The sequence below is a fragment of the Psittacula echo genome, assembly GCF_963264785.1.
Source record: "Psittacula echo genome assembly, chromosome: 9".
In the NCBI taxonomy this organism is placed as follows: domain Eukaryota; kingdom Metazoa; phylum Chordata; class Aves; order Psittaciformes; family Psittacidae; genus Psittacula; species Psittacula echo.
The window spans coordinates 6,079,100-6,094,231 of NC_137745.1; the positions used below are offsets into that span (position 1 = coordinate 6,079,100).

General features: G+C 47.0%; 1 protein-coding gene across 1 annotated transcript in view; it reads right to left on the reverse strand.

Annotated features, from left to right (window-relative positions):
- The window catches only part of WNK2 (WNK lysine deficient protein kinase 2), a gene marked incomplete at both ends in the record, with an annotated part of 111,493 nt that extends 101,390 nt beyond the window's left edge, over window positions 1-10,103 (reverse strand). The window contains one exon of the mRNA XM_080625531.1: window positions 9,333-10,103. Within this exon, the coding sequence (XP_080481657.1) occupies window positions 9,333-10,103 (771 nt within the window). The remainder of the gene's footprint in view (window positions 1-9,332) is intronic.
- Window positions 10,104-15,132: the final 5,029 nt, after the last annotated feature.

A 15,132-nucleotide genomic window follows, 5' to 3' on the forward strand; every position in this document is an offset into this window, starting at 1 on the left:
TGTTTGCTAAAGGACAAGATAGTCTCATCCTCTATTAATACACAAAGGCAATACAGATCTTACTGTAACTGAGAGACAAGCAAGTCCATTTATTAGTGCAACACTTGCTTTATTATCTATAACCATTCTCCAAACACAGATAGGAAAGAGAAACAAAACAAGCCGAAATACACATAAACCATGGCAATTTTCCTTAATTCATCAATGAAGCCTAGAACAAAATAAGCCTATCTGGAACTGGTTTTACAAAGTCTAGATCTCACCAGAAGTTTCAGCAGGGCTCTGTACAGGCCTGGAGCAATGAGATACATGCACTGGAAATTGTGATTTCCCCCCCACCCTCCTACAGTGTCCTATTTTCACAGGCAGGATTGATTCTGCTCAGCCAACCACCACAGCTGTATTTGCTCTAGCAAGTACAATGGGTCACCCAAATGTTGCTCTGATTGATAAAACCCAGACAGCATCAGGAAAAGCAATGTTGAAACACTGCTTCCTGTTCAAAAATGTGGAATAAACACCATAACTTCACTCCTTCAAGCACACACCAGCAAGAGAAAGCATCACCCATTGCAGAAGCAGACACAGGCAATGCCTGCCTTACCATGCCTTTGTAAAATCCTCTGTTCTCAGGAGGAGGTGACCAACTGTCTTTTACATTTTTTAATGAAAGCTGATTTTATAGAATACCAATAAGGTTTGATTATTTAGGTAAAGAACCTTCCTCCAGCTCTTCAGGCTTACTGGGATATAGGCAGTTTTAAGAACTTGAATCCCTGACAATGGTGTTTAGACAAGCACAGGAATACACAAAACAACATCCCTGTGCTTGGTACAGAACTACAGTTTATTAAGGCCAGTAGCTGACTAAAAAGTTAACGGAAACGGTAAGATAGTTCCCCTAAAAGCATAAACATACACAGGAAAAAAAGAAATCAGCATTCATCTATGCAGACTTACATTCAAATCCTCTGAGTTAGGTCAAAATAATTTTAAATAGTTTTCAGAACTGGACTACAGTAGGATTATCAGAAAGAGAGGCAAACTGGGAGTTTAGTAACCAAATGCAGTACAGCTTTCCCCAAAAAGCATTGCAGAAAAGGACTAGCACCACGGAAACATGCCCACTTCCTCTCAAGTTTTCATTTTCTTAGGAAAAAATCCAAACACTAGGAATCAAAGCCATGATTTTAAGCTTAACGTAATCAAAAATTACATTAATTCAAATTAACTTGGGTAAAGTGCTGCTGAGATTCATGATAGGATGAAATACTACTTAAAACGTGTTTCATTTTCCCTTAAGTCGGCAATGAAGATCAGATTAAATTCGGAGAGAAATGGCCAAATAAAAAGCCCCACACATGTTATTTGAGCCTGCTTTCTCCGGTTTCCCTCCAAGTTTATGAATAAGTGTTTTGTATCCCTCTGTAGCAAACAACTGAAGAACAGATGGTATTAGATCTTAAGTTACTCTTTCCTTGATATTTTAAATGAGATGTATATTCCCATAATATGGCATCTCATTTTACCCATTACTCCCACTGCATATTTAACTACCACATTACACAGCCATTATACCGTATTAACACAATAAAGCAAAATTATTTTCCAGTAAATCACTTACTAAAATCTAATTGTGTATACTATGATACCTGATGAGAATTAAAAAGCATGTGGAGCTATATGGAAGATTCTTGAGGAGAGAAGAAATCCCCTCCACTCCAGAAATCCACTTATTTGGAGTAATGCCGTAGCCACAGTGGGGTCAGACAGGATATGGCATGTTTACTAATGCATTTTTAGTAACAATTTTTCCTTAGAAAGCATTGTTGGGATGAGGGTGAACTGAAAACCCAGGTACTTAAGATCACTCAAGCCTGCGAAGGAACATCTGCCAAAAGTAATATTCAAGATGACTCCAATTATTTGAGTTCACTTATTTTTCTTTCAGGGATTGAGTAGAAGTGATACTACCACACCCCACTAACTGGATAGATCGGGAGTGAGCCAAGGCACTGCTGACAACAAGTCACTCTAGAAAGTTCTTGGTATATATTTTTGTCAACTGACTTAGAACTGTAAGTTCATCAATCCTTACATGCAACCAGCTGTCAACTAAGATGCTTCCTAAGGCTCAAAGCTGTTCAGTGACATGACACCCTGTGTCCACAACACAGGTGATTGCAGGAGACACATGAGAACAAGAAGGACTTGCAATCTTCTTGCATCAATTTCTCAGTGTCTTATCTTTTACATAGACATCATCACCTGCAAGAAGAAAATCAGAACAGCCCAGAAGCTATGCCACACTCTGGAATTCAGAACAGACAATTCAGAATGGACAAAATTCCCGACAAGCAAGCTGTTCTGGATAAACATCATGAGAGAACAAAGACTTGATTCAGGGATATGGGAAGCTGCTTATGAAGATTAGTCCATTCCAGAGCAATGGATCAATCTAACCCATGAAACAGGCTCTACTTTATGGCTTATGTGGAAATCAGATTTAGGGAGATCTACAAGTACTTTTAGGGAAGAGAAGAGAGGTACGGACAATGAGGGTGCACACCTTCCTTCTTAGAACATACTGAACAGCTCATGCTCTTTCACCAATTGATCAAAGCCTTTTTATTTGTCCTGCTGAAGTGAGATAGAGACAAAGAGGAGGCAAGACTCTTCTCTCTAAACATCACACCAGATCCAGCAGAGATTTGAAAGTATCATTCATCTTGCAGTTAACAACTGGTCCACACTCCACTGCAGGAGAGGCTGCAGCTATTCACTGAAGCAGAGAATATAACTGCAATACTTGCTCCTGGCAGAAAAGGAGCCTTCTCATTTCAGAGCAGGCAGAAGGGCAGGAAGAAAGGACGAGTTGGTTCCTCCATTTCAGAGCTACACAGGAATAGCAAGAAGCTAGATGAAGGTTGTTTCTAGCTGACTTCTCAACTCCACAAAAAAAGGCCAAATTTCCCCTTCTTTGCCAAGCTAATTTTCAGGCACACCAAAATCAGCATTGGGATAGCACCCATGTTCTCTAAAAGGCCAATATCACTTCAGGGAAATAATGCATTTCCAGATGTAACTTCAATTTTAGATGTACAAACTTAAGACAAAAGAAAAGAGTTCTGACTCTTTCAGATATTCATAGAATCCCAACATGGTTTGTGTTGGAAGGGACCTTAAAGCCCATCCAGTTCCAACCCACTGCCATGGGCAGGGACACCTTCCACTAGAGCAGCTTGCTCCAAGCCCCCTCCAGCCTGGCCTTGAACACTTCTCCAAACACTACTTGCATAAACCCCTCTTATTTCAGAGCAACAAAGATATCTCTTCCAACAGGAATTCCAAGAATCATACATCTCACATAACACGCCTTTGTTCGCCCTTTTCTTATAGGTACAGGCTGTCAAGGTATCATGCACCAGCACTTAACTTTTATTTAAGTTTAGTTTGTATTTATCACCAGAACTACCCCAGAACCTACTGAACACACACATGGAAGTATCCTGCTGCCAGTAATCCACAGCTATATCATGGCAAGTCTAAACACCAGACTTCCCCTGATCAAACAGTTGTAGCAAGCTCTTTCTAGCACTCAAACCCAAACCTACTATTCCCATGGGGTTCCTAGAGCACAAGAGATTTATCACTACCTCCCTCCTCAACAATCTCTTCATACCTAATCCTTACAGGGATGGGTAGATAGAGCAGGAAGGCCCCAAAGAATCACTGTTCCCAAACTCTGCAGCATCTCTGATCTCTCAAAGCATGCAAACACACTAACTCTAGGAACCAGCAGCTAAATTGCTATTGCCACCCTTTTAGCACAGTACGAGTGCCATTGAACTTCCTTCAGACCTCTGTTGCACCCTTATCACCAGACAAGATCATAAATGTAAGCACATTAGAGACACAAGTCAGACTGCACATCAAGCAGAAACATTACTAAGACAACAGGTTGCAACATCAACTTCCTCCCTCCCCCCATCAGCTGCGTGCAAGAGATGGCCAAAGGGACCAGAAATACCCTTTACACCAAGTTCACATGTTACTTTATTCCCTCTTAACGGCAACTGGACCCACACATGTAGCAGGAAGAGTTTAACCACGATTCAAGAGCACACAACCAATCTTCAGGCAAAATGTACTCAAAAGCGAAAGAAAGGAGCCTTGTTTGATTCAAAAGCAGAATCTAAGTTTGACCCAGCTCTATTTACTGAATTTGAGAAGCAGTCTATTAATAGTTCACTACCATATCCTTATCCTGCTTCTGTGTCAGGGCAACAGCAATATTAACAAACACCAGTGATACAGGCAAATGTTTTCATATTGACACTGTAAAGCAGAGATAAACCAATTGTTTAGATTTAAATAGAAGTCACTATCTCATGAATTAACTCCAAACAGACAAAATTAGTCTCAGAGTTAGTTTAATATGAGCACACAGCAGTATCAGATTCAAGCTTTGAAACAGTCTCCCTCCTTTCTTCTCCCAAACAGATTTTCTAAATCATTCTGTTCATTTACACTACAAAGTTTACCCAGTCAATAAATTAATAGCATCAAGAATAACCAGCTACTGTTGCAGCATCAGATGAATGCTGCCAGCCAACAAGGACACTACAAAAGCACAGCAGTGAAAAACCTGAACAAACCAACAATAAACCCTGGATTCTTGATACAGGGGCATAGGACATCCTCCTTCCACATCAAGCCACAAGTGACTTGCCAGCTAAAGCAAAGTGAACTTGCTTTAACACTGTCTACTTTACAGGTTCCCACTTTCAACCGACAGCATGTGAGCCATGAACCTTGGCTATCACTTTAAGCAACTACCACAGATCTTCAAGTGGACATAAGATGGAAAATACCACTTTAAAACTTAAAATCAATAGTTACAGGCATCATAGCCTTCTCTCATACGTAAGGTAACACACTTAGCAATAAGCTGCATGCTTCTCCTCCCTTCCTCCACTTCAACCAAGCATTTCATTTCAAGGAAAGATCATCAGCCTTAGAAACAAAAAATAGCAAGTTCACATAGGTCTAGCATTAATGATTTTAACTGCCCTTTTTATTCACCTTACATAAAACAAAGCCTAATTTCACTTCATGTCTAGAATATTCATGCCATATTAAAAATTAGTCAGTTATCTGCCAATCTAGATGAGCTTCTTGTTTAAGGAATAAAAATTAAGATACAGAAAATAAATTATCTGTTCCCATATTAATCCTGCATATGTATCAAATGAAAGAAGGGTTCAGAGATGCATCCACATTTACAACTGGACTTCCAGTAAAGATCCATGTCCTCCAAAAATGTGAAACTGCTGAACATCGCAGTGATTTGAGCCATACAATGTACTTTTATTTGTTTGGGCTGTTTGAAAAACCTGGCAATGACAAAGTGCCAGAAAACAGTGAAATCAAACACTCCTTAGGGCAGAATGTCTATCTGTGGTTGTTTCAGCATTACAGACCCCTTGGTGTGGTGGCCATTTGGAAAATGCTCTCAGAGCTATTCTAATACTCCTGATTTCTAATTTCAGCTATATGGGCAGGGAAGGAAAATTGACCTCTGCCTACCCTTCACCCTCACATACCTCTTTAAATACCTCTAACATCCAATACCTGAACTGACCTCTGTCCCAGGAAGCATCAAGGACTTCCATGCATTCTCACATGGAGTACCTGGAGGCCAAGTGTCTCGAATAAACCAGCACCCATCTAAGCACCACTAGGTAGAGTGAAGAACAAGCCTTAAGCAAAAAATGGAAAAGCCTGGCTTCTCCGCAGTGCTCACCAACAGGCATTTCTGACCTTCCCACCACAGGTACAGACACAGCAGGATAAATCCTAGAGTGGTTTGGGTTGGAAGGTCCTTAAAGCTCATCCAGTCCCAACCCTCTGACACAGGCAGGGACACCTTCCACTAGAGCAGACTGCTCCAAGTGGAAGATGAGACAGTCCACCCTTTCCACATTTTCAAAGACAACTAAAAATTAAATACAATCAAACAAGTTAAACATTCATAGTCCAAGCAAAACCATTAAAGTACAATGAGGTTTTTGCATTTGAGATAGGTTCTAAATAGAGTACCAGGTTCTCTATATGTTTCCAAAGGGAAATAGAATACGGATTTTTAAACCATTCATCTAAAAAGATTATTTGGCTTGGCAGCAGTAGATTGTCAGACCCCTATCTTCTAACATTTTATTTCAGAGTGCAACTCCACACAGCAATTGTATGCCACCAATTAAAATTAATTATAACTGTTGGAAACTTTAGAATGCAAACCCTTCCAAATCGCAAGGGCACACTAATTCTGCTCCAATACTTCACTTTCAGGAAGGAACAATAAACCTATTTTCTAGCTAGAATCTGACTATAGCTTTTCATGTCTTCAGGCAGGTCTAAACCCCAGACCTAGTTTGGTTGGCATTTGGAGCCTACCCTAATCCAAGCTATGATTTTGGTTCTGAACCCTAAGCCATCTTTTCAATGAAATAAACCCGCTGAACAAAAACAGCTCACAAGGTCTTTGTACACACAGACAGGAAAAAAAGAAAAAGACATAGGCAACAGTACAACTGGGCTGAAAAAATGCTGAGCCAGGACAGAGGATTAATGCCTGCATGCAACCTCAGTGCTGCTTGTTTTTAACTCTCCAGCTCTAAAAGTAACAAGCACAAGCGCATCTCCACAAGGAAGACAGTACAATTTACTGCTGGTTTTCCACAGACAGGCTCTGGGATGAGGGTTGATGGTATGAGGTTGCAGAGGAAGTCATTTTGTCTTCAACAACATGGTGGTGGCGGCTTCCAGCCTTCTGCTATCTATGTCTGAACTTAACATTTCTACAAAGAAAGAGACAAACGAGGGCATATCTAACTGGCACAGCTTACCCAAAGACTTTCAAAAGTGCCATGAATAAAGTGACCACTTGATAGCAGCCTCTGAATGTTTTCCCAATAAAACTCCATAGCTGAATTGAGAGTACTCTACAAGTCAAAAAGCCCTAGACAACACACAGCTATTCACACCTTCCCCTAATTGCTTCCTTCATGCAAATTCAATCTAGAAACACAGGCTTTAATCCCCATGGTGATTAAAGTCTTTTGTCATTCAGTTGGGCCTTCTCAATCCAGCCTCAAGTACTGGCTTTCAAAATTCTCACTCCATCTCAGGGCACTTGGCCTTTGGCATCACCTCCAAACCTGCAGGCAGACAGACTCTGCGTTCAAGGAGAACCAGCAGCCCTCACCTGCCTCTAGAGATTCACACCATTTTCTCTAAATCAGTCAAGTAATGAGTTTTCTTTCCATAAATTCTGTATTAAAGTGAAAATATCTAGTAGTAAGATCAGATTAAGACAAAGCACATATAATGGAAACCAGTAAGAATGACGCAGTTACTACAAATTATTCCTTTACATGCAGTCGGCTGACAAATACCCAAACAACTAACTAGGAATGCGATGACCAGGCAAGCTTCATACTGCAATTTTTCCCTCCCAATCTTTTAGGTGTAAATGACCCAATGCCCTGTGTTCTCCCACACATCTGGCAGTCTTTGGGAGTTAAAGCTATTCTGTTAGAGAAAGAACATTGAAAATCCACCCATTTCAGTTCCTCTACTAGAGCACACTGAGAATGTGGCACCAAGATGAATTCCTGATCCACGCAATGGCTATGCAGTGACAGGGCTGGCTTGTGCTGGTCAGACTCACATACGACCAACATCAGCCCCTTCCTGTGGGAAAACTTTCCCTCTGATAGCATCCCAGTTATTATCCACAATGAATTCAGGCTGCCAAGAAGGATACAGTTCCAAGCAGAAGCCAAAGCCCAGGCCTGCCCACAACACTCTCCCAGCCGTGCCCACCTCAAAACCCCTTTATATCCCCTTGGCAATCCCACAGCCTTTCCCATTTCCCTACAAGTCCTGCAGAACCCTTCTGGGCTAGGGGGAGAAAGGAGTTAAACCCCTCACCACCACTCCACCATGTCCTCAGAGCCATACTTTGCCCATGTTCTGCATCTATGTCTAATAAAAGCCAAGGGAACATGATTATGAAGACTGAGAAGTGCTCCCCATACTTCTTAAGGAAGTGGTGCTGTGAGGAGTTGTGATTATGTCGTGTAATGACATCATTAGGCAATAAAGATGTGCTGTACATCCATCCTCAGCTCTGCTAGTGATTTACACACAGACTGGGTCAGCATTAAAAATAAACAATCAGGAGCTCCAGCTTATTATACCACATTATTGACATGCTATTCTCAAATACTTTCATAGGCCATGAAGCTCAGTCAACCAGTAGAAGTTTAAGGACCTCAAGCTATAAGTAAGAGTTAAATCTTCTAGTTCCCACCAAAAATCACATATTAACTCAGACTAGAGTAATAGCTCATGGAAATAAAAATGGTCTTCGGTTCTCTTAGATAGTGCCCATTTGAATGGGCCATAACAGAAAAAGTAGGAAAGAGACAAAATCTTCACCAAAAATATAAGCATATACTACCATAATTTTTGCAGAAGTGAGAATATAAAAGCCAGAGAAAAGAGTAACCCTTATGTCCCAAACCAGCAAAAGGCAGTTATCTAAACCTTCACTGTCTGCAGGTATTACTGGATACTTCACTCTAAACAACTAGACCTTAAATCAGATATTTTATTTAAAATCTTCCTCTTAAAAGATATTTGGCTAGGCAGGTCTTTGATCTAACTGAAGGTACTTTTGGAGGTTTGATTCACAAGATCTGGCAACAATCACCATTTCAGAGCAGGGGAAAGGGCAAGGGGCAGCAGATCTTCAGTCTCTACAACAGCATAATTCATCGATGTTTGAAGCAAAAGGAAAGTTCATTCCTGCAAATGCACCCTAAGTTCATTTATGTTTGGTGTTCTTTTTAATGCACACCTGCTTCTCCACTGCTGCTCAACCAAGCTGCTGCTTTCTGAGGGGCCAGCCTGAAGCACAGGTTAGGGGTAGGGAGGAAGACTAGCACAGTTTAGCTCTTTCTGGCATACTTTGGGCATTCGAAGAGTGACTCACAACCTCTCTGCGATATGACAGGTCTTGTGCTCATGTCCTTCGTGTCAGCAGGCAGACCCCAGGGCCGAGAGGGTTAAGCCTGGGAGGAGTGTACATAAGGTGGTAGATTCAGAGCCAATGAGATTATTGCGCTATAGTTAGACACTGGATACTAAGCAATGGTGACTATAAAGGCTGCTCAAAGCTGAGCTCTGTAGATGACAGTGGCATGTTGCCCTTAGCTTCTAGGCTTACAAAGCAGAAAAAGCACAGGAGGATGAGCTCAGCTTACCTGAAGTTCACACCACGCGACTTCCACCCACGTCTCCGTGTCCAGACCCTTATAGACCGTTTTGAAGGATCCCCTCCCGAGTTCAATATCAAACTTTAGGAACCTGCCATCCAGCGAGGTGGCAACCGCTTTCATATCAGCCTCCTCCTCCTCGGGCTCGTCTTTCTTAGCCTTGCTCTGATCTCTGGAAGCATCCGCCGCCTCTTTCCTCTCCACATCCCTGCCAGGTTCCTTCTGCTCCTCGGCGCTCGCGGCGCTGCCCGGGCCCGGCGCTGGTCTCGGCCCAGCGGCAGGCTCAGACCCCGGGCAGCCCGGCTCCGGGGGCCCGTGTCCTGCCTTCGCCCTCTCCGCAATTATCCTCCGGGTTTTGGGGAGCAGGATGATTTTTCTCTGATGCTCCGACTCGGGAAGGTCGAACGCGGGCTCCTCCTGGTCCGAGTCCACCACGCTCCTCCGCAGGAAACGCTGATGGACCATTTTGGGGTCCCTGGAGCTAGGGGCGCGGGGCGGCGGGGCCGGTCCCCCCGGCATTGCAGCAGCGTCCGCGGCCGCCCTGCTCCTCCTGCCACCGCCGGGGCCATCAATATTCATGCTCGTCTCCGCAGCCGGGGGAGCGCCGGGCTCGGCAGTTGCTGGAACCCCGCCACGGCCGCCGCCTCCTCTTCTGCCTCCCCGCCGAGGTGCCGATCTGGCATCGCCCCCAGTTTCCATGAGGTCTGAGGTTTCAGCTCCCGCCGCCGCCCCCGGGCTCGGGCGGTCACCGTGGTCCATGCCCGCTCCGGGCCGCCCCACCGCCACCTGCGAGGGGCAAGGCACAGCACAGCAGCGCCCTGACGCACCGGCCACTGCTCCCCGGCCCGCGGGCACCCCGGCCCCGGGGCTTCCAAACGGGAGGGCGGCGGCGAGCCGGGCCCCCGGGCTGGGCCGAGCCGCAGCCGCCGCGCTGCCCGCCCGCCCCCCCTCCCCGCCCGGCAGCGCGGCGGCTGCGGGTCCGGGCAGCCGCGGGGGTGCCGCGGGCTCAGGTGCGTGCCGGAGCCGCCTCACCTGCGGCGGGAGCTGGCAGGGCCGCGCACAAAGGAGCGTGCGGAGCCGCTTACTTACGTGCGGAGCGGGGGGCTACCGCCCTCAGCGCCATGGACGGGGATGAGAAGGGCGGCGGAGAGAAGGGGCGGGTACCACCGCCTGTGCGCCTGTCTGGGTGTGCGCGCCGCGGAGCGGGTGCCGGGGGAGCCGGCTGCCGGGGCTCCGCGGCCCGCCCCTGCGCGCTGCAGCACGGCCCTGCCCGCAGCGCCGGCCTCACGCTCCGCTCCCCACAGCTCCGGGCCCGCGGAGCGCCCCTACCCGCCGCGAGCCCTGCGGCAGCCCCCGCCGCGCCCCCAAGGGCGGCCCCAGCCCAGCCCCTCACCCGCCCCGCAGCCGCGCTTTTGTCAATGAGAAGCGCTCCCCAGCGAGCGCCCATTTAAAGCACCGGCGCTCGGCGGCCACCAATGAGGCTGCGGAGGGCGGCCCCCGGCCCCCCCCGGCCCGCCCCCCCGCAGCCTCCGCCGGAGACAATGGGAGGGTCCCGGGCCCCGGGCCTCGCCCCGCGGCGCGGGCAGTGGAGCGGCGGGAGAGGTGCCGCGGGGAGCGCCAGTCCCACCGCAGGTGCCGCCGCCCGGACCCGTCCGTCCCTGCGGAAACACCGGCACCGGCGGGTCTGGGGATCCGCGGGGCGAGGAGATGACTGCGGATTACTGAGGTTACTAAGGAGGACCCAGATGCGCCTGCCCGCCGTTGTCCAGAGTCCTTCACACGTGAAAAGGGGAACCGGGAACTGCTCACGCACAGTGCCTGGTAATGCGGCGTTAGCACCCGTGGCTGCGGGTCTGAGCGCTGCCCGCCACATGATCTGCACACCTAACTGCAAATGGATCTGCACATGCATTCCTTTGTTCGGGGGTTTTTCACTCCCAGCAGTTCCTGACTCATTCGGATCGAGTGCATCTTCAGCAAGTCTGTTGATGACACCAAGCTGTGTGGTGCAGTCGACACCTTGGAGGGAAGGGATGGGATCCAGAGGGATATGGACAGGCTGGAGAGGTGGCAACATGTGAACATCATGGAGTTCAACAAGGCCAAGTGCAGGATCCTGCCCTTGGGTATGACCCATGGGGGTCCTTGTGCAATCCCAAGCACAAACACAGGCTGGGGGAGACTGGGCTGAGAACAGAGCTGAGGAGAAGGACTTGGGGTACCTGATTGACAAGAAGCTCCCCATGACCCAGCTTCAGTGTGAGCTTGAGCCCAGAACCCCCCTGGTTCAGCCTGGAGAAGAGAAGGCTCCTGAAGGGGAGACCTTAGAGCAGCTCCAGTGCCTAAAGGGGCTACAGGAAACCTGGAGAGGGGCTTGGGACAAGGGCCTGTAGGGACAGGACAAGGGGGATGGCTTTAACCTGCCAGAGGAGAGACTGAGATGAGCTCTTAGGCAGAAGCTCTTCCCTGTGAGGGTGCTGAGGCGCTGGCACAGGGTGCCCAGAGAAGCTGTGGCTGCCCCATCCCTGGCAGTGTTCAAGGCCAGGTTGAACACAGGGGCTTGGAGCAACCTGCTCTGGTGGAAGGTGTCCCTGCCTGTGGTAGGGGTTGGAACTGGGTGAGCTTTAAGGTCCCTTCCTGCCCAAATCGCTCTGTGATTCTATGAATATTGACCTCCTGGTTCACTATGACTGGCACTGGCATTAGCCGGGACTGAAGGAAAACTGGAGCTGAGGACAAAGCTGTGCTCCTTCTTGGTTAGTCTGGAGACCCAGGGAGCTTGCTTTACTATGCCCATCGACAGTAGGGACATTTCTGCTCTGTAAATTCATGAAAGGACCCCTGTCTCCACTACTGCCACACTTGTTTTCTTAAGTATTAGCTTTATACAAAGATACCATATGTTATAGTAATTAAAATTTAACTAAATGAAAAAATGAAATTTTTACCAAATAATCATTCCCCATGATTTCTGAAGGAGAGTGCTGACTGCCAAGCAACCATAATGAGTTCTTTTAATTAATTAACTTTTAGTTACGGATGATTAAAAAGCCCTTTTAAAATAAGAGAACAGGTGGTTCTTTTAAACAGAATCTCTGGTGTTTCCAGTTAAAACCCGTGGCTGGTGACTAACAATCCAGCGGGGTGGACACATCTGATCTCTCAGTGGTTTCTTTTTCAAACTGTTCAAATACGCACGACATTTCTACAACATTGCAGTTGTGGCATAAATCACAGATTGGTGATGCAGAGGAACACAGCATCCCTGCCGTTAGTTCTGTGTGCCGGGCTGCTCTTACTCCACAGACAGGTTTCATAAACAGAAAGCGGGAAGAATTTAGCAAGAGAAAAGCAGGGAAGATTGAGAGCATTTCTCTCAGACTTCTTCCAGCTACTACATAAACTTGACCTAGAGCTCTTCCCACCTAGAGAAATTCTCACCCCCATGTAGAAAAAGGACGATACCCAGGGTAATGAGACAATTGGAAGTACTGCACAGCATTGCACTCAGTCGGTGGACAAAAGAAAATGGGGAATATTCTAGAACCAACCAGCATTCTCAGATGAGGGCAGCATCACAAACCGGCCTTGGAAGGACACAGGGCACTGCTTTGTGGCTCCAGGGACTCCTGACTGGTCCTCAGGGCTGGGCAAGCAGAGGAAGACCCATCCTCACAATAGTTTCCTCATGGCTGAGTTTCCTGTGGTATTTGTTATGCTGCCCTATGTCCAGATGGTGCCAAGTGCTCTTCCCATATCCATTTGGCTACCGAAATATTAATATAATTTGTATGTAACAAACTTAATCGTGGTCCTATGAGGGTGCTGAGACACTGGCAGAGGGTGCCCAGAGAAGCTGTGGCTGCCCCATCCCTGGCAGTGTTCAAGGCCAGGTTGGACACAGGGGCTTGGAGCAACCTGCTCTAGTGGAAGGTATAAAAGCCCCTCTCCAGGTTTCCTGTAGCCCCTTTAGGCACTGGAGCTGCTCTAAGGTCTCCCCTTCAGGAGCCTTCTCTTCTCCAGGCTGCTCCAGCCCAGCTCTCTCAGCCTGGCTCCAGAGCAGAGCTGCTCCAGCCCTCGCAGCATCTCCATGGCCTCCTCTGGACTCCAACAGCTCCACGTCCCTCTTGTGCTGGGGGTCCCAGAAATTACAACACCTAGAAACACAGAATAGTTAGGGTTGGGAGGGACCATAAGATCATCCAGTTCGAAACCACCTGCCATGGGCAGAAACACCTCCCACTAAACCATGTTACCCAAGGCTCTGTCCAACCTGGCCTTGAACACCACCAGGGATGGAGCATTCACAGCTTCCCTGGGCAACCCATTCCAGTGCCTCACCCCCCTTACAGTAAAGAATTTCTTCCTTAGATCCAATCTAAACTTCCCCTGTTTAAGTTTGGACCCGTTACCCCTTGTCCTGTCACTACAGTCCCTGATGAAGAGTCCCTACCCAGCATCATTATAGGCCCCCTTCGGATACTGGAAGGCTGCTATGAGGTCTGCATTCCAACAAAAAGGCAGTGAAGGTGCCACCTCAGACATGGAGATTTCATCAAGCTTTTGACTTGGAGAAACCATCTTTTCATGTATTAGAGCCAAGCTGCTCATCTGCTGGATGAAATTCTGTCTCCAGACAAGAAGCTGAATGAGCCACACATCGCCCCCGGAGCACAGATGGGTATTCCCACTTGACAAGCAGATTAACACTGATCTGTCTGTGACTCCCCTCACCGCTCCACTAACTGATGCTGGGAACAGCCAGCCACTACCCAACACAGAGCAGGACAGCTTGTCCAAGTTACTGGCTAGTGTTATTTTCAAAAGGGAGAAAAATAACTATTTTCTCCAAAGAACAGCCATTGTTTTCTCTCTATATTTGTTAGTTTTGAGTGAGGAAGTCACAGCCAGCTCAAGTTAACAGCCTGATTTTCAGGTTCTCAGATACTGAGAAATTTTCTATTTGTTTAAAGGTAAAGGTTTTTGGGGGACTGCTGAAACATTTATATTGGCCACCAGTTTTCTATTAACTTGGCTTTTATATAATTCACAACTTCATTAAAAACAGGTCAAACCCCTGTTTGAGAGCTACTTCCAGTTGCACCCAAGGTGTGCCCTTACCCCTTGCTGCATATGTGCTACTGGCCCTAATGTAGTGTTCTATTATAAATGTGTTTTCTTTTGAAGAACAGTAACAATGATTTAAACCCACAGTTTCATAATATATCCTCAGTTAGGTCACCTGTCTTCTGCTCTATTTGTTTATAGATACAATCGTTCAAGTCATTCAGTTAATACAAACTTGTGCAAACCCATAAAAAACCATCCTAGTGTGTTGAGATGACAGCAGCTGTGGGCAAGCCCAGGCAGCAAGAGTGGCGAGGATGCGCATTGCCCAACCCAGGAGGGGACAAGCTCCAGTTCTTTTTGCTTGCACGCAAGTGTGACACTGGTACCATACATCATTCTAACACATGTGACAACCTCAGACTGAGATAATCATTATCACACCATAGTATGTGTTGGAAGAGTCATTAAAGCTCATCCAGCTCCAACTCCTGCCAACTCCAGCACATTCCACTGGAGCAGGTTGCTCCAAGCCCCTGTGTCCAACCTGGCCTTGAACACTGCCAGGGATGGGGCAGCCACAGCTTCTTTGGGCACCCTGTGCCAGCGCCTCAGCACCCTCACAGGGAAGAGCTTCTGCCTAAGAGCTCATCTCAGTCTCTCCTCTGGCAGGTTAATGCCATTCCTCTTGTTCTGTCCCTACAGGCCCTTGTCCAAAGCC